The sequence below is a fragment of the Solanum stenotomum genome, chromosome 6, assembly GCF_019186545.1.
Source record: "Solanum stenotomum isolate F172 chromosome 6, ASM1918654v1, whole genome shotgun sequence".
NCBI lineage: Eukaryota > Viridiplantae > Streptophyta > Magnoliopsida > Solanales > Solanaceae > Solanum > Solanum stenotomum.
This window is the reverse complement of record NC_064287.1, coordinates 58,037,667-58,058,773: the sequence shown is the minus strand read 5'-3', so window position 1 is coordinate 58,058,773 and position 21,107 is coordinate 58,037,667. Positions and strand designations below refer to the sequence as shown.

Sequence of the window (21,107 nt, the reverse complement as noted above, 5' to 3'; positions counted from 1 at the left end):
CTAATGAACTAATACACACGGAAAATGTCTAAATTCTTGAATTTCTATTTTGTGACACCTATGCAGCTAACCGAAAAGGTAAAACTTGGAAATCATCAATAAGGAAAGGAAAAACAACAGAGAAACTAGAAGAAGAAATCAACATATGCACAATGTTCAGAAAACATTGTTCATGAGTTCCACAATTTATCATTCTAATCAGTATCAATCCCACAGTACATCTTTGTCTTATAGATAAACTGTATCTAAAACCTATTACAAAGCATTGCCTAATTTGGGGAAAGAAAATGTGCTCTAGTAAGAGGATATTCTTTTCCAGCAATCCAAACACCAGTTTGTGACCATTGAATGTTTTCCCACTCCAGATTCTCCTCCAAAACCTTCCAAAAGTTAATAACAACATTGTTAGACAATCAAGGTAAAAGTAGACCCTGAGAAAAAAGAAGCCATTTTCCTAGTGAAGGGAAGTAGCTTTGGTTCACAGCACATTTTTACTTTTTCTTCATGCTAAGAAGTGAACCATTATTAAATGGTGTAGCTATTATACAAATGTTGCTTGGATTCTCCAAAAATATTGTCATATTAGTGTAGAATCTTCAAAAAATGCACTACTTTTTAGAAGATTTGACATGCATCTATCGGCATTTTTGAAGAGTCCGAGCAATATAGGTTCGTATTGATAACATATAATGGGGCAGAAACAAGGATGAATACCTCAACATGTTCAAGGGGCAAAGGAATTCCAACTGATTGCATTAGTTTCTGAGGCAGGGGCTTCTTACAACGAGACAGTCGGAACATATCTACCATCGTATTCTCACCATTCACTCCATTTTTTTCTCCGTTTGCCATGTGTAAATTGTAAGTTTGAGGTTTGTCAACATCCATTTCAAGCATCTGAGAAGTTGTAGCCTTGACCATCTTTTCACCACTAAAACAGAGCTCATACCTTCAGGTTAATTAACTAGTGTCAGGAAGTGAAGGAAAATGAGGATCACAATAGAAGGTACAAATTGGACAGAAAATTATCAAAGATCACATATCAATCACTTTCTCAGTGATTTTTCTTTCCTTTTCGCTCTTATCAGAGGAAACATGCAAGGAATATAAGAGACTAAGAGAGCTGTATGGAGTTACATTTTTACCCATGGAAGCCAGTGGTTACCTCTTAGAATGAGTTTCCAAGTAAAGAACTTCTCCCTTTTTCAGGCGCGAAGATGTAAAAAGGGCCTTTTTTAGACCCTTATCAGCAACAACACTAATACTGTATTTGAGCCTGGGGAAAGAGATGAGCAACAGTACGTAAATAGAAGCCTGGATAAAAACATAGGCTACAGCTCATCAGGATAAAATATCAAAAAGAACCTTTCAAGGTAAATGAGCCAGTAAAGTGGGCTTTGTTTTCAAGGATATCAATCAAACCACCGGTTTTGTTACTGACTCAAAACCACAAGTCAGAGGATAGAGCATGACAAGTAAAACATAGCATGGATCATCCTTGATATACCAACTCATACTTCAAGTGCTTATCAACATATGGGGAAAGGCTCAACGCAAGATTACAAAGACCATATCTACCAGGGAAATGTCCTTAAAGTCCCAAGCACCCTACGATCGAGATCAAGGAAAATAAAGGGTCCTCCAAAGAATGAATCTTACTGCTTCGAAGTTATACTTCTAGTCATATGCTCAATATTTTTAACAAGTATGGAAATTAGGACAAAAGGATAAGTAATGCAGAGAAGCCTTCACAGATCCATTGAAACTTCATTGAAGCAAATTGAAGGGAAGTCTTGAGGAGGATTTATTAGAGATTTATCTTTATAGACACTAGCATCTGCCCTCAATCCTTGCATAGGATAGAAACAATTTTGTAACTATTGAGTAACACACATTATTTAAGAGAAAAGATGATTTGACAGAAAATTTACCTGGTTCTCCTTTCCAATAAGTTTGAAAAATATCTTCAGATAAATTACTAAAAAGTGCGAAAACAAAAATGGTTGCTCCCCGTAAATTATTTACCAAAAGTATTAAAATTACTTCTTTTGTTATGAACAAAACACAACAGAAAAATCAGAATGAGAAGAAAAAAAGACAGAGTATTATACCACATCAAGGGTCTATGCATAACAACAACAACAACATATCAAGAGTCTGCATAACTGGAAAGTTCTGTATCTAAGGAATGGAAAAAAAACATCTATTTGAAGAGCAAGCTGATCCAGAAAATCAGTACATACCAAGGCTCATTACATAAGTTGAACTGAATTGTCACTTCACGTACAAACCTCTGTTGTCGTAGTGCATTCTACAAAGAGAGTAACCAACAGAAAAGTTGAGGGGCTGAGTTAAAGTAAAAATAGCAAACGACAATACACTACAACAAAGATTAAAAGAGAAGGCATAATTTAAATCTCCTTCTTCTTTCAGTAGCTTAGGCAAAGATGCATAACAAAAAGAGGATCATCAGATCACATTGATTAACCTAAATGGAGTATCAGATCTATTTTGAGTTAGTTATTTCCAGTTCTCATTACCATTGGATCTAGCAGAAAGCTCAAAATCCGGAGGAAGTAATTTTATACATTGTGTCATATTGAGTTTTCCATGACAAGTCCCTAGCCCCATGCAGGCTAGTGAGAAGCCTAATCTTCGACATGCAGACCTGTGCGAGGTCATTCCCTTAATCCTAAATAGTCGCAGCATAATACATCTCACAGAAAATGTAGATAAGATGATAACATGATGTATAAAGACTGGGTATTATCTCGAACTCAACTGTGATGTACTTGGGCTGTTTATATGATGAATCATATAGAAGGAATTGGATCACTCCAAAAAGGTATAGATGCAGGAAGTTCCAAGTTTCAGAATTTAAATTTATGTTATTATTTTAAAATTTAAAGATAGTTGAGGCAAAATCATTTTTTTGATAATATAGTTGAGGCCAAATCATGTTCCCACGAATAAACCAAAATCCTCTCCTTTTCTATCGAACTGTTTAAATGGATAGGATTACATCCATTAGATGTTAGTTTGACAGCTTTAGAGTAAAAAAGGGTTTAGCAGTAGCCTACAGAAATGGAAAAGAGAAACAGCCAGTAATTATCTCCGCCTAGAAGGTTTTCAGCTGATTATGCTATTTATAGAGAAAAAACAGCAGAATGACAAACAATTTTAGGCTACCAGAGAAGGAAAGTGAGCAAATGATTTTTGTCATATAACACTAACAAATTTAGAAAGCAGAATGAACTTCTACTTAAGTGAAACAATACCGAAGCTGCAGCTCGAGTGGTCATAGTGCGCTCTACCGCCACCGGAGCAAGAGTAGGCTCCAAGGTTGAGGAATGTGTTAGACAAGGTTCAAGATCGATCGTTCCACCTCCTTTCTGAAGGATGAGACAAATAATCAAAAAGGTTATATAGGAAGCGGTACAAAGTTCCACATAGAGATAACTGCACATTCAATAGTAATACAAAGAAATTACTCGCATATATAAATCAAAAGTAAATAAGTGTGTATCTAGGCAAGAATAGCTGGTAAATGCAAGTCCATCCACAACTAAAATTTTGGCAAAACAAAGTAGGTACAGTGAAAGAGACTCTCCGCTAGAAATTTAGAAAGAGAATTCGAACAAGAGCCTGGATGTTGCCCCACAAGAACTCCTTGTGGGTTCAGTGGAAAAAAAGAAATAGAAGAGCTTTCGAGGGGATTAACGAATATCTACATTTGACGAATAGTGTCTGATTCGTAGTTTACTTTTGGTGCACCAATGAGGTTACAATTTGTATAGAAAATTAGGAGCTGCTCGTCAGAGTCATATTTTGATAAAGATGCACTACTTTTTGGCATATCACTTGTAAACAGGAGATCTCCCCATTACAATAACAACATACCCAATATTTTCCCACAAGTGGGGTCTAGGAGGATAGAGGGTACGTAGACCTTACCCTACCTTGTCAGGTAGAGAGGTTATTTCCGAAAGAAGTGCTCTTCCAATTATTGATAAAATTATTTACCTTATAAAAAAATGAACTTTTTTTGCTATACCAGAAAGAACAGAAGGGAAGGAATGAAGAATGGTAATCCACACCTTCACAACAGAGCACCGCTCAATGCGATAGCTGCAGCCAACTGCAGCTCCCCACGCACGTGACCGCACATTGTTCCTCAGAGTTGATATGTAGCCTTCATAAATTCAACAACAAATTCAGAGTCTGACATCAGAAATGGCAGTGAATCGGGATGCAACAACTAATTTGAACAGAATTATGATTTTACTCACAGAAATCATGTTATAGATTCTAAGGTTCTGAACAGCTAGTCAATAAGTATCTTTTTCCCCATTAGTAAAGAAATGTCATAAGGAGAGTACAGCGCCTACTAGATTTGAAGGCCATGAAATCCACAAAAGAAGAACAAACAAACAAAGACACAAGGGATCAATTGGTATAGTTGAACAATATGCATATTTTAAGGGGATAAGCAATTTGTTTACTTGCACCTCCATAGTTTCTCCATTTTTACCATAATCAATTAGTACTGTTCATATAAGATGCACATTTCGAGGGATCAGCAACTTGTCAACTTGCAGAAGCTTGGATTTGATATCTGTTTAACTTATCAAAATAAGGACCAGGAAAATTAAAAATGGAAGTTTAGGGCCAATATTGTATAAAACACTGTGGGGGAATCTCCATAAGGAACAAACTAGTTAACATTGTGGAAAAAAATATGCATGCATCCAGGTCTTCACCACATAAATCTTCAGAGATTCATAATCATTAGGTAAGTACCAAAAAGGAAAGAGCAAGCCAGAGAGAGAATGAAAATAAAAACTACAAGAGGCTATCCTAACTGATCCTTTGTTTTTTGATGATTCGTCTTCATCAAAAAAGTTTTTCTAGATGAGTCATGGGATATGTAGAAGTGCCAGAAATTCAAAAAGATACTCTGCAAGTGCAACACATATTTAAGAGATTTTCCGTTTCATCATTGTTCTTACATATTCCTGGATAGGTGCACCTTACAGCTATTCAATAACCAAAGTAGGTCAAACAGTCATTTTTCACCAGATCATGCATTGATTTTCCAAATATATGTCAATTGGCATAGGTTAATACGAAGCACACTTCCCTTTCTAAAATTCTTTTACACTTGGCTGAGGGGGGAAGCAAGGTGCTTACCCAAGTCACAAGCTTTTAATAAATATTATCTTGGCCTTGAGTAATCAAATTCTTTAATTGGAACCCCAGACATCAATATTAATGAAAGAAAACATTATCACTTCAGCTACCCAAAAAAGTATCGTACCCCATGTTTGATCTTCCCGGTGCCAAAATACACACCAAGAGTATTAACAAACAGTAGTAGAGAGAGTTTAATCAAAACTCGTGACTATAAAGAGGTGATTGTAAAATTTAGGGCTACAAGTGCGAGAATCATCCCACAGTTGCGCAGGGTCCAGGGACGGGCCACACCCCAAGGGTGTGTAATGTAGGTAGCCTACCTTGATGCAAGCATCAATGGCTGATTCCACGGCCCAAACCCATGACTTGTAGGTCACACAGAGATACTTCGCCATTGCTCCAAGGATCCTCTTCATTTTAGGGCTACAAAGAAGGTCAAAACAACTTTTTTTATAAGTTATAACCATGGTGTTCGGGCCACCTCCCACCAATAACAGGTACCAGGCAACTAAGTCCACCAAGGCTTAGGCAGATGGAAAGAAATTACCTAATGTTTTTGTCTCAAGTGGGATGTGAACCTAAAACCTCATGGTTCTCAACCCACTTCATTGACCACTAGGCTGTAGTGCAGCTCAAAACAACTAACCAAGAGAAAACTTTAAAACATCATACCATTTGTAGAACAGGCTTTGTTTCCTAACAATAGCATTTTTAAAGCAAGATTTTGTGCAGGAGACTTACAATTTTGTGGAGGTAGCACCCTGATAGTAGCACGTAACTCCGTAATAGTAGGTAAAAGAGGAGACGCAGTTGTACGACAGTAACCTGTGTGCATAAGAACTGGAGAAACAAGACAAACAGTAGTTAATAGATATCATAATCTATATTGTCCCTGATCACAAGGAAAAGTACATGGGAAGTTTTCGAGCAATTCTGGGGCATAAGGCAAAACAGTTTTCCCAAGTTTGCCTGAATGGACAAGCAGATAAGTTGATAGTAATTGATATGATATGAGCATATATCTGTGCCTCTTTAACGGGAGACAAACAGAAACCAGTAGCACAGTCAACAACAAGGAAAGTTCAGGACAATTACATTGTCCCTTTAGAATAATTATCTACAAGGCCAATTGACTAGATCATAGTTCTGAAAAACTCGAGGAACAATGGAGGGACAATGGAAGCTTGACTAGTGAAAGAATCCACCACATGAAGGTATCCTTCAAACTGGAAACCCTAAAACACTGTTGGTTTGCAAAAGTTTGTGGCAAAATGCATAAAACAACCGTACACTAAATTTGTTTTCTAGTGCAAATTATTTGGTGAGTAAGGTCAAGATGAACTTATCACCTTCCAATCTACTCCATCTTTTCATCATGTACAAGGACTTCCTACATACTCTTCTCTCCCATCCAAAGAAACACCTCCTCATCCATAGACCTGTGTGCTTGTCTCTTTTCACATATTCAACTCTTTTCTTTCTGTCATGTTCCCACATCAAGGAAGTTTCAATTTTATGATCAGTTCCAGGTTAAGTCACAAACCATATTGCATAGCTGCCACCACTGTCAGAAAACACCTACAGACCAGACCATTATCGCTACTAAAAAATGCTATAACTGTACACTTGTGCAGCCACTGATTCATTATTCAAAGTACACACTACCCATTTCTTTCACAACAAGCCCTGAATAAACCAGCACTACCGTAAATCCAGAATGAGTAGCTTGCGGTTCTAACCTTCTCAAAGCTGTCTTCTTTCTCTTCATTCACCTGCTACCTCTGCTTAGAGAACTGGGAAAACAAATAAGCATGCGGCATTGTAACATAAGTTTAGACTTCTTTGAGGAAATTCCGAACGCCTAAATCCACTACATTTCCTTACACTAAAAATTGAATGAAAATAAAAGTTGTACATGGGGGGAGTATATAAAATTATTGAAAACATCCTAGTAGAAAGGCAGAAAAGAGTGATGCATAAGCTAGTAGACAAGCAACAAATGGCTTTCATCAAGAACAGACAGATCATGGATGCAGTGCTGGTGGCAAATGAGTGTAGACTCAAGACAAAAAGACAAACAAGCAGGGATTCTATGTAAACTGGACATCCAGAAAGCACATGACCACCTAAATTGGGACTTCTTAATGAATATGCTACAGAGGATGGGTTTTGGTTCAAGGTGGCTCAGGTGGATCAAAGAATGTATCAGCACAGTGAAGTTTTCAATTTTGATAAGAAGTCCATGTGGCTTTAACTCCTCCAGTAGGGGTTTAAGGCAAGGGGATCCACTGTCCCCTTTCCTTTTCATCCTTGCCATGGAAGGACTAAGCAACCATGTACAAACAGCAAAATTAGAGGATGGGTCAGAGGATTTCAAGTGGGAGACATAGCAGGCAATAATCTAAAGGTAACACATCTGCAATATGCAGATGACACTCTAGTATTTTGTGGAGCCACAAGGGAACAACTGTTAATTCTCAGAGTTATCTTCAACATCTTTGAAGCAGTTTCTGGTTTGCACATAAACTGGGATAAGAGTTTCATATACCCAGTTAATACAGTGCCAACATTGAAGATCTGGTAGAAAAGTTGGGGGAAAAGTGGGTGAACTCCCAACCACATACCTGGGAATGCCCTTAGGAGCTAAGAGCAAGTCTAAGGACATATGGAGTGGTGTGATAGAGAGAAGTGAAAAAAGATTGGCAAACTGTTAAAGCCAATACCTAGCCTAAGGAAGTGAAGACAAGAAGAAATATCATCGAGTGAAATGGGAGGAGCTACTGGAAAGTAAGAAAGGAGGGGGCTTAAACATCAGGGAACTAAACAGACAAAACAAAAGACTGATGATGAAGTGGTTATGGAAGTTTGCATCCCCAGAAAAAGCTTTATGGAAAGAAGTGATCAGGTCAAAATATGGCATGCAGGATAGATGGATGACAGAGGAGGTGACAACTCCCTATAATTGTAGTGTATGGAAATCCATCAGGAAGCTTTCAACAAGAACAAGTTGCAAGGTTGGAAATGGAGAGAAGGTGGCTTTCTGGAAAAATATATGGTGTGGGCAATGGCCTCTGAAGCAAACTTACCCTGAGCTTTACAACTTATGCCAGGCCCAGGATGCTACTGTGGCTGAAGTATGGACAGGAGAAGGTTGGAACTTTCATCTAAGAAGGAATTTAAATGATTGGGAGATGACCTTTATAGCATATTTTCATAATACAATCCCTCAAAATCTCAATCTTACAGAATAAAGGACAGCTTGGTGTGGAAGGTGGATAGCAAAGGAATTTTCACTGTCAGGTCTGCTTACAAAGATCTGACAGGAACAAATACTCAGGAGATAGGATGGCCATGGAGAATGATCTGGAAGACCAAAGTGCCTAATAAGGTAAACTACTTTACATGGTTATTGGCAAAGGAAGACGTCCTCACTCATGAAAACCTTAACAAGAGGAAACTCAACCTATGCTCTAGTTGCTATCTATGTGAAGAACAAATAGAGATAGTCAACCATCTCTTTTTGCATTGTAAATGGACAGACCAGCTATGGCAGATGTTCATCCACAAGAGGAAGATCAGGTGGGTGAAACCTAGGGGAATCAAAGAAGTGCTAAGAAGCTGGAACAATGATGGTAATGCTGGAAGAAAGGAGGAGAGATGGAAGATGATTCTTGCATGTATTTGGTGGACCACATGGAAAGAGAGAAATCATAAATGTTTTGAAGGCAAAAAGAGCAACATACAGAAGATCAAGACAGCTTAGGCCTTTACTATTTTTGGTGTAAACAAGTAGTTATAGACAGCACAGAAGATTTTTTTTTTTTTTTTGAAAAGGTAACTTGTATTATAAACACAGGAATACTCAGGATGTATTCCAGTAATACTTACAATCAAAAATACAAAAGTGTTGTTGTTTTCCTATGAACTCCTTAAAGACTCTAACATACTAGTGATATCCTCATCTTCATGAGGATATTCATGTTTACACCAAAAATAGAAAAGAGCTAAACAGAAGATGTTTTTAACGTAATTGACTGGCTGTAATTAGATTTATTAGGATTTTGTAAAGAGACAACTTTTGTGATGGGGGACTACACTTTGTTGTAGTACACCTAAGGACATACAGAAGATCAAGACAGCTTAGGCATTTACTATTTTTGGTATAAACAAGTAGTTATAGACAGCACAGAAGATGTTTTTAATGCAATTGATTGGCTGTAATTAGATTTATTACGATTTTGTAAAGAGACAACTTTTGTGATGGGGGACTACACTTTGTTGTAGTACACCTAAGGACATATAGAAGTAAAGTTTACCATTCTCAAAAAAAAAAATTGTACACTTTCCAACTCCTAAGTAAATACCATCTATTTTGAAGCTCCACATCTCTACATGCTTCCTTTGATAGTAAATAGATCTATGGATCATGAGATTCAATTCTGTTCACCCCAGACACTTCAATTTTATTTTTTTGAGTAAGTTCAACCAGACAGGTCCTTAAAGGCCTGAGAGTAAGGGGCATAGTTCTTGAATAGCCTACCAAATCAACATCCACAAATCAAACTTCTCAAAGCAGAGATTCAAAGGATTGACTGCACGCTGAGATCACTTCTCCGCCTCATTCTTTGAAGTGCATAATTTCACACATGAAGCAAAACCCCATTGCTCTTAAGCGATGGTTTTAAGTAATACTAACCAGAATGACCTAGCTTCTGGTTTAAACCTTCTCAAAGCCATCTTCTTTCTCTTACTCCACCTGCTACCTCTGCTTAGAGAACTGGGGAAACAAATAGGTACGCAGGTAGGGCAGTGCACCACAAGTTTAGACCTCTCCGACAAAATCCTGAACTCCTAAACTAACTACATTCCTATACGGCTAAAATAAAATTGAATGAAGATGAAAAGTGAACACCTCCTAAGAAATAACACCTATGAAACCCCCCACCGGAGCTCCACGTCTCTGCATGTGTCCTTTGGGAGTGAATAGATCTATGGATCAAGAGAAATTCAATTCTGTCTGACCTAGACAGTTCATTTCGGTTTTGAAGTAAGTTAAACTGAAACAGTTTCTGAAAGGCCTGAGACAAAGAGGCAGCGTTCTAGAATAGCTTGCCGAATCAGTATATCGACAAGTGAAATGGGTCACAACCAACAACAGAGTGATTCCTCTTAACCAAACTTAACTACAAGTACCCACGAACTCAACATCCAGAGTCATCTGTCATCTAGGGTTATCAGTTAATGCCACTATCACCTGCATTAAAGTACTAAGCAACTACCTCATCCAATATATTTTTCTCTTAAATTACACATCTAACAATCCCACCATAAATCCATAATGCCTCAACTAAGATCTTATAGCCTGCAAATACCACACACAAGACAATGCTCTACAGCAGGCCATTCTATCTTGCCTGCTGAGTATTTTTCCAATAAAATACTGAAATATTTAGGGTGGCACCATGTTTGAGATCTAAAGTAGGGTTTGAAACTAACTTTCTAAAAAAAAAAATTAACTTTCTAACTTAAGGCTCCTGATTTCACCAATTTAATGTAATTGTGGAAACTGGAAAGCATGTCTAGAGGCATATGCATTTCCTTACATCTGATTTTCATAGATTCTCTATCTTTCTCCAAAACATCCCTCAAAAATTAATCAACAAAAATATTTTCCTTTTGGAAGAATAACAAGCCGCTCCCACAATACACAAGGAGAAACAAGAAAGTTGTAATTGGAAACTGCAGTGGGCTAAGCAAATTTGCTTTTCTTAATTTACCCTTTACTTTCACCAAGTGCACAAACTACAAACATACATACATACATACATGAGTGCACAACGGAGCCTTAATATTATTGAGACAAGGACAAACCTGCGACAAGATCCGAGTCATTGGTGTATATATCTGTTCCCCATAGTTGGCCACCTCTCACCTGCAAATGATGTAGTACTCAAATGACGATAATAACATGATTAGACAAATCCAAACTACAAACGCAAGAGATAAGACTGAGAGAAAGATGTAACATTAGCCAGAACTGTAGGCATGGGGATATGAGATGTGTATCAGAATTAGTGGCAGGAATATGCATACAACGGATAAAATTGCTGAACAAGTTTTATGCACCCAACATAATGAGGGAGAGACAGAGAGAGAGAGATGACGCTTGGGTACACTTATATTAGAATTCAGAAGCTCTCTTCTATTGCATCTCAAGTCAAATTTGGTCCATCAATTGACCAGTCTAATGTTGCACACAATTTTTTTTATTGTTACGAGATTAAGAGGGTGTGTTCAGTAAGCTTATAACTGGTCAAACCAACTATTAAGCAATTTTGGGCTTATCTCGGTGTTTGACAAACACCGAAATAGCTTATAAGCCAAGTGCTTGTAAGTCAAAATCAGGCAAAAGCTATAAGTTGGTCACTTATGACTTTTCAGCTTCTAAGCACTTTTGCTTTGACTAGACTCTTAACTCTTTTATCCTCAAAAAAGTTTGTAATAGTTGATGTACCATTCCTAAAACTAAATCCATATCTCCTCCTTTCTATATCCACTATTAGCTCTTTTCCATGTGCACTTGTAAATTTATAATTTCTGTAAATCGTTTTAAGGGTATTTCAGTCATTTTAAACAGAAATAAGGAGATTTTTACCAAAGATACCAATTACTTGTTATTAATGTCAGCACATATGTCCAGATATGTAACTGTTAATATGTAAAATCAGTTCCAACACTTAAAAGTGTTTTTCAGCAATTGATGCTTATCAACTATTGTTAGTCGGCTTACTCCAAACAGGCTCTAAATAATATTATATGTGCATACATTCACACATGCCTAGATTTATTGAAGTAATTAAGAACAACTATAGAATACTGCAATAGGATACCTTAGGATATCTAGATTTAATTATAGGCTAATTACTTACCTTATTAGGCTAGACTCCTGTATAGAGCCCCTCCTTTTTTTGGAATAAGTGTGTTTTGGATGGCAACAGGCGATAAAAGGCGACAAGGGTCTGCCTCGCCACAAGGCGAGGCGAGCGGCAAGGCACTCGCCTTTTTGAAGTGCGCCCAATTAATATAAAAAAAGTAAAATATTTAATTGCATATAAAAATAATCAAAATCGCAATAGCAATAACATATTAGCAAATATTTTAATTCAAAAACTAAAAATAGATAGTACATACTTAGAACTTGAATAAGAAAAAAATAGAACAAAAATCAAAATAGTGAAAAAAAACAAAGGTAGAAGTGACTCTGAAGCCTGAAGAAAAAGAAGGAAAAAGAAACAAAGGAAGAAGAAAGAACAACGCATTGGTTTGACTTTGGAGTCGCCGGAAAATTCTGGCCGGTCGCCCGAGGAGTCTAGTCGAAAACCCTAAAATTACCTTTTAACTTATAAAACCCAAAATTGGTCGCCTTTTTTAAAGAAAATACAAAAGGTGACATCTTTCTCGCCTTTGTCGCCATGACATCGCCTTTTGAAGATCGCCTCGCCACAAAGCTAAAAGGCGATGAAGGGTCGCCTCGCCATTGGCGACGAGGCGATCTCCTTTCACAACAATGGAATAACTGTGGTGTCCGAGACTGCACCAAGATGGTAGAGGCTCTGATTGTCAAGAGTCTCTAGACCATTTTGGTGTTGTTTATTAATGGAACACTTTATACGTGCCAAACATGTACATGAAGAATTCTTCACATATTATGCAAAATTACCTAAGCAAACTCATTATATTCCTGCTTCCATAAAAGCAATTTCAATCCTAATACACAAGAGGAAGTCAAATTGCATGAATAGAGGTTTCTTATACAACAAGAGGAAGCATGGGAAGTAGAAGCGTGTAGTTAAACATAGAATGACACAAAAAACTACAATTGCTGAGAGAAGTAGAAAACTTAGGCACTGCATGGATAGAATCCTCAACCAACAAGGTCCATAAGGGAACAATTACTTCCCTAATGCAAAGCCACAAATCCGAGCGACAGATTTGATTCAATCAATACAAGGATATCCTTTGAAATATAACTATTAAGACGAACTTACAATTAAGAAATCAAAACCAGTTTGTGTTCACATCTTAGTTCTTACCCGTAAACCTATTTAAACTAATCTAGAACCACAAGTATTTAGACACCTATCATACAACCCCTTTCTTGTTCAACAACACACCCAGTGAAATCCCACAAGTAGGGTCTGGGGAGGGGGGAGTGTATGCAGACCTTAACCCTAACTCACGGAGATAGAGAGGTTGTTCAATGATCGGAAAGGAAAACCCCTAAGTGGAGTATCGAAAGAGCTTTTATTTAAAATTAAGAAGATCATTATCTTTGAAGAACACATATAGAAGAAAATGAATAAAATAAAAAAGGTGTATATGAACCCTCAGCTACCTCTCCAATCTTACCTGCCGATTTGTAGCTGATACATGTTCAGCTGGAATCCTAATTTCTAGAGTAGGATCACTTGGAGAGCTATCAGATGCTCCATCTGCTTTGGATGATTCATATTCCTTCCATAATTTAATCAGTTCTGGCATACACTCACCAACTCTATAATTGACAGCAGATACATCATGCTTAACTGCAAAGACAAAGGAAACATTTGTTCATATATGGTGCATGAGTACCAAGTAGTCGACAATAATTTTTGCATCCCATCTTAGTCAGTTAATCTATGAACAGCCTCTGTTTTGTAGTGGTACCATAATTGGCCGGTTTCCATACAAAAACAGCAGAGCAAGCATAGTGGGATGAAACAGTTAGAAAAACTTCCTAACCTACGATGACTAATATTTCAATGGCAGGTGAAGCAACAAATATTTCCTAAAAAATGTCTGAGATCAAAGCTATTATTACAAGCTACTTCATAAAGAAAAAAGAAATTACAGAACTTATCATCACAGAACTCATTAGACGCATCGACTCTGCAGCAAAGGAGAGGCAAGAAACAGTTCAATCCACTTGCTCTTTTGATTCGACTATTCAAAAGAGGAATTTCATAAATCCCTTCCACTAAATAAGTAATATGATCTGTAGATATGCCGGTCTGAATTTAATGGATCGGAATCATTTGCATATGTTACAAGTACCAAATCCGCAACTTCAAGCATACGATGTACCGTGATGGGTCACAACAAGCAAATAGCATACTTTACTAGAATAAAAGGTTGCAGTCAGTACATCAATAGAATTTACACATAGCAATTTTCCACAAATGACAGATTATATGTGAATCTGAGATATTATCTGACAGCTAATACAATACTCCCTCCGTCCCTATTTACTCGTCCATATTTCCTTTTTTGGTTGTCCCTATTTAGTTGTCCATTTTGACAAATCAAGAAAGGACAACAAATTTTTTCCTATTATACCCTTATTTACACTTCTTGAAAATTGTAAAAGTGTATGTTGTTTCCCTCCAATTTATTTCACTTTAATTCAAATAAGTGGTTGTAATTTTGAAGTGAAAAGTTGTCATAAGGGTAAAATTGTAACTTCACTGTGCTAATCATTGTTGCCTTAATCTGTGTGCCATTTCTAAAGTGGACAACTAAAAAGGGACGGAGGGAGTATGTGTTACAAGCTCCACAAATATCAGATAACAGCTGTATGCTATAAGTTGGGTTTTGCACGAAGTGTGGCTGATTATCTAAATCTTTGATTTAGTTGATGTGAAATGTAACAATTACCACTATATTTTTTTGACAACGTAAAAAATTAAATCCTGGAAACTACAAAATAAAATCCCCAGTAATGTCCGGCTGTTACTTTTCTAATTCAAAATAGAAAGCTTTCATGTTTAAAATAAGCAGACATTTTTTGAAAAAAATTGGACCTTGGGCCTAACTCAACTCCAAAAGTTAGCTCATGATATTAGGACTGTTCAAAACCATATGCGGAGACAACAATCTCTCAGCCACTGTGAGACATTCTAATACTTACCCCCCCAAGCCTCACATGGAACACTTGGAGCGTGGAACAATAGGGATGGCTCTGGCTATGCTACCATGTAAATAAAATGAACCTCAAGCCTTACTCAATCACAAAGGCTAGCTCATGAGGAGGCCCAAGGACATGTAAGCACACAACAGTTCATTCCATCAACCAATGTGCAATTTTATAACAAAAACATACAGACATAGATTTCGGATTGAGCTTAAGTAACTATTCTGACCTCTTTTTACTGTGGTTAAGCTAATATTTTCAATTTTAATTTTTTCTTAAACAGACACTTAAGAATTAGGAGTCACTTTCCCTAATTCTCCCCAAAGACACAACGGAAGAAATGGGAACAGATACATGCCAAACAGGATACAATAGCATGTTTTCTCTTGATAATGACTGACTTAACCATTTTAATTTGTTAATCTTTGTGGACCTTTTTGGAGTATTTTGGAATTTGGCCAATGTTCATTCCTCAAATTAGATTTGATTTGACACAGGATAGGGAAGAATTTGTAAATTTGTAATGAAATTTTAATGCATCAGAATCAGAAGAAGGACTCTGTAATTTTGGCAGACTAGAAAGGAGATCAATGCAACTCACAGTTTTATTAAAAAGGCAAAAATACAAGGAAAAGTCATATTCTCAAAGAAACAGATAATCATACCATGACTTAGATATCTCGCCTGATCACCTCACCTAATCTCCATTCTGGTGTACTTTTTTCTGGTTAATTTTCGGGTATGATTTCATGTAAAATGATTTTTTAGTTCCTAACTTAATCGTAGCTTGCACATATAGACTATTTTTGAAAAGCTTAGTATGTTACGAAGTACTGCTCAATCTGATGAACAAAGAAAGGTATAAAGAGATTTTTTTTTTTTAGTATCTAAAGAAAGAAAGAGCACAAGCTTGACGATGTTGATTGGTTTTATACAATCCAGCAAATGGTCCCTTGATTCAGAGCACACGAGTCAAACGACCTTTGAGATGGTTGTAAAAAGTGAACTTAATATGTAACATGTAGCCAGAAAGTGTTTGTACAAGAAGACTCCAATGCAAAAAGATAAATGCATTGTCATCTAATATGACTTGAAGCATTTCAAGCAAGACAGTCTTCTAATTCTGGTGGGAACAGTTTTCAACTATGCATCATGCTAATTTGGTCACGAACTACTGATTGTTTTGGCTAGTAAACATAGAAATTGGTCACTGCATCACTATCTTAATGCACAACAAAACTTTATAACTGTGGAGGCAGTTACAATGGTTATACAAATTCAAACAAATGGCACAAAATTTGCAGTTCACGGTCCAAAATAATACAAAATTCAGGATAGCTAAGACTATATAGAGTATCCGGATATACCGTGCAAAAAAGTTCCAGCAATCAATGGAGTAAATCCAGAAAGAAAAAAACTACATGCACACATGAGATGCAGAAAATGAATCAGGACATCTACAGAGTTCCTTTCTCATCATGCTGGAAAAGTAATGACCAACGAGACATTCAAAACAGTTCAAGTATAACACTTCTATAGAAGGAGATTCATGAAACTATAAACAGAAACAGAAAGCACTTATGATGAAAAATGGAACAAAAAGCAGGAACATGTGAGCCTATGATTTTGCATATAGGCATATCTGACAACCTAAGGCAGAAACAGCTGGTCAAAAGAACATCAATTCCTAACATGGAAACTATCTCAACCAATAAAAGATGGGATCAATGTTGTCTAATTAGTTAAATTAGCAATTTTTCAGAATCAAACAAATCTGCAAGCATGAATGCTAAGGGCAACTCCCTCCTGGATGATACCAATTTGAGACAACTCCAAGATAAGTACTTTAACAGCTTACCTTGAGATCTGCACAGAAAGACAGAAGAAGAGTTACACTACATAACAATCAAAGAAACATCTATGTCCAGATATCATCTAAGTGGTAAAAAAACCATCAAATTTCCAGGCTAAATAACTTATAGGAAGTTTTTTCAACACAGATTAACGATTTGTAGTTGCAAGACAAGAAAATGAGTAATTTGTAGTTGGTAGACGAGAAAATGAACTTAACACATCCCATATATTACTCTTTGACAAATAAGTCTATGATAACCTAGTTGAATTGCTTGACAGGAGGAATTTTCAGGACAGGGAAATGGAAGAATTCCAAGATATAATTGGATTCAGAAACAGAGAAAAAATAATGTACTCTTTATTTTATTTTTATAACCGATAAATCTATTGTTTAGGCTTCAAAAATCGGTGGAAAATAGGTCACCCCCTATTCTTCTCCATTTAAACACAACACCTAGTTCCCCAATAGGATTCGAAGTTGTGGCGTGCACCTACCACACACCCCACGTTGTACTACCTTTGCCGTTGAACCAAAGACCTAGGACCAGAAAATAATCTATTCTCAATAATCGAATAGAGATATGGTGTCGCAGATCTCCGAGACATCATCGGAAACTTGAATTGGCAGAAGAATGACCAAAATTCAAGGTCTAGAGGAGGAGGTCGTCCGCTGTAGAGAAGAGCAACACCGGTGGTATTGGTAGTTGAAGAGAGGAGCATCCAGAATAATCACCAGAGAAATGAGTAGGGGCAGTTGCCTCAGGAAGATAGGAGTGACATTGGTCACAGGAAAAAGAGGACCGGCATGCTAGAAAAAGAGAGGAGCAGCGCCAATAGCCGAAAAAAGAGGTCAGAGCAGTCGACACCACTCGTGGATGAGAGTGTTGATCGCTAGGAAACAAAAAGGAAAGAAGAAAAACAATGACCTGCAGGCGGCATAAGGTCGGCTCTTATAGGTGGAAGCTGTATGAATGTCTACCAAGATCGAAAAGGCTCAACTACCTTGTGAAAATTAAATCTAACATTTTATTGATTTAGTTGATTAACAATGTACAAGGGGAACTCATATATAAGAGTCTATGCACAATATGACAGGTAAGCATTCTCTATGCATATAAGGTAAGAAAATATTCTATAATTGAATACAGGATCTCACAAGGTATCCTATGGAAAGTTCTATTATTTTTCCTTATTCTTTTTTATTAGTTCTATAATATTTTCCTTCAACAAATTCATTGAATTAAGACGTGTATGAATGTAGACACGTATTTCTCTAAAATACAATAGTTCTCACAGCATCAAACTCTAGGATTGTAGCAGATAGAGTCTATGATGTCTATCTAGAGTTTTAATGGACCATTATGTCTGCTGGTTGTAGGCTATGGATTGTCTATGGCTCATTATTAATGAGTAAAGCATCAAATAGTGTCAAGTCAATCATCAAAAAGGCATACCCTTCATTTTCATGAGTGTGTGACCTAAAACGAGGATCGCGATTGGCCATGGGGCTCCCTCTTGGCCGCGACATTCTCTTGCGCTGCTGAACTCCATAATTAAAAGCTTCTCTTTCCCTTTCTCCTCCTCCTTCAGTATCCAGGTCTCCTTCCTCTGGTTCTTTATCATGACACCTGACACGTTTCTCAGGCCTCTCTCCTTCCAAATCAGTATCTCTTTCCTTTCTCCTCTCACTTCCATCCCTGTCAGTATTTTTCCAGTTATCATGATCTTTCTGTTTCTTCTGCTCCACTGTTGAGTTTTCCGGCTCATTTGTTTTTCCGGGAACATCAATCACTTCTTTCTCGCTCTGCAAAACCTCCCTCTCCACTCCATTCCACACTTCCCTCTTCACATGGTCCTTTTCCCAGTCCTTTGGTCTGTCCTTATCCTTCGAAAGATCATTTCTTTCCTTCTCCCACCGCTCAGATTCCCGTTCCTCTTTAAGCAACTCCTTGTTATCAGAAGTGCTATTCCCTAGTTGTAAATTGTTCCGACAATCATTTCTCTCTTTATCCCTATCTCCCCATTCCCGGTGCTTCCCTTCTTTCCTTTTTCTCTCTTTATCTTTGTATTTATCGTCACCTTTCAAATCCATCTTATTTTCAGCAACGGCTTCACGCACTTTAGCAAAATCCCTGTTCTCAGAATTTGAGACTTCTTTTCCTATCTCAGCAGCACCATGGGTTCTTGACGCATGCCATGGATCCATGTTCCCGACAGGAACAGGGAGATCAGGATATCTTTTTCCCCTGTTCTGTTCTTTCGAATCTTTCCAACTCACTCCGCTAAACCTGTCCTTATCTGCCTTCACATCTCCCTTGTATTCAGGGTAAGTATCCCTACTATTTTTAATGTCCTTACCATCATCAGCTCTGTTCTCAAATCTATCATCCTTGTCAGATTTAGCCCCTTGGTACAACTCCCTTAATTCACTTTTCGCATCACGATTCTCAACCTTGACGTCCTTGTTAATTTCCTTGGGCTCCAACCTATTTTCTGAAGCAACAGAATGATCAGGATGTGAAACAACTGGACATGATGACACACGGTACATTGGTAGCACAGGAGATCTTCTGTCTGCATCTCGTGATGATTCAGTCCGTTGAATCTTTGGCATCCGAGCATTCTGGCCCACATCAAAGGAGGCATGATATTCAGGTGTTCCCGAGCTCATCACCTTGGGAAATGCACCAGAGTCGTCATGTGAGTATTTTGGAGCGGAAGAGTAACTATGGTTACTACCCCCACCATTTCCACCATCCTCATGAGGTCTTTTGTTCGGAGTACCACTCATATTCTGGCTTTTTCAGCATATAAATTAAGGAACCTAAAGAACCACAACCTGCAAAACATTAAAACCTGATGAATATCATCCACCTAAATTGATGTTGTTCTGAGAAAATAACAACTAAAACCATCTTTAGGTAACAAAGTTATAAACTTTTCACCAAATCCACAAACAGCTTAATAAATGCAAAGCCATTTATAAGTAATATTCACATGCTAGTGACGATCTTGCAAGCTAGCTTCATGTCTTATTAAAATTCTACAACCATAGATCTTATTTCTATTTTGCGAATTTAATTGAAGGCAAGATATCATCTTTTTTCAATTAAAGGCAAGTATCATCTTTTTTCAATTAAAGGCAAGATATCATCTTTTATATCTTTGGTTAGTAGCAAGCTTACAAAATTCAAAATTTGATATAATAATGAGCAAACATAATTGGTGGACCGGCATATCCATTTCGTTTCAAGCAAGTATCATACTTCCCTATAAAGATTATTTTTTAGTTCAACCAACACGCCATCAACTGAGAAAGGGGAAAAAAGGGGCAAAAAAGAAAATTACTAAAAAAAAACAGTGAGTAATCAATCAATCAACTATGTCTCACAAAATTAGTTAGGTTTTCCAATTTCATACTAACACTTTAAAAAACTTCTCATTTCAAGCAAATTCAAAATTATCTACATCTCAAAAGAATTAACATTTTCAATTTTTCAGCAGTTGCCAATCCCATTTCATAACAATAACATCAGCAATCAGAAAGAACACCAGATAAACCCAAAAAGAAACTAAATCTTTGAATCTAATTACATACACCCATAACAGCAAAAACCACAGTGATTAATCGATCAATCAACTAGAGCTCACTCTAAAATCAGTTAGGTTTTCCAATTCCATCCTAACACTAAAAAAGTAATCATTTCAAGCAAATTCAAAGTTCTCTTTATCTCAAAAGAATTAACATTTAAAAGCTTATCACCCACGAGGCCACAACAATTATTCAGCGATTACCAATTCCATTTCATTAACATAAGATTTGCAAACAGAAAAAACCCAGACAAGCAAAAAAAAAGCTAAATCTTTGAATCTAATTACATACACACAAAACAGCAAAAATCATGAAAATCCCCAAAATAAAAAGAAGTTGTGAACTTTCCGGTCACCTTATCGATGGCGAAGACGCAGCAAAAGAAGGAGCCGAAAAAATCAATCTTTTTCTCTGTAAATTTTTGCAAGACACAAAATCCAGAAGCGAATTTGCTTGATTTAGAGCACAAAGTTAACGAGGGTATAAATGGAATAGAAAATTTATAAGCAAAAACGTCTA

The 21,107-nt window shown here is 37.0% G+C and overlaps 1 protein-coding gene across 1 annotated transcript; it reads right to left on the bottom strand.

Moving 5' to 3' along the window:
- Positions 1 to 123: 123 nt before the first annotated feature.
- On the bottom strand, positions 124 to 21,075 carry LOC125866609 (uncharacterized). Its single transcript, XM_049546891.1, has 12 exons — positions 20,944 to 21,075; positions 18,451 to 19,835; positions 17,001 to 17,008; positions 13,603 to 13,778; positions 11,065 to 11,125; positions 5,935 to 6,033; positions 4,098 to 4,192; positions 3,279 to 3,392; positions 2,244 to 2,311; positions 1,166 to 1,276; positions 715 to 949; positions 124 to 380 (listed from the first exon to the last, which is right to left on the bottom strand). Exons 2-12 carry the CDS (start codon positions 19,785 to 19,787, stop codon positions 270 to 272), a joined length of 2,415 nt encoding a protein of 804 aa, XP_049402848.1. The 5' UTR covers positions 19,788 to 19,835; positions 20,944 to 21,075; the 3' UTR covers positions 124 to 269.
- Positions 21,076 to 21,107: the final 32 nt, after the last annotated feature.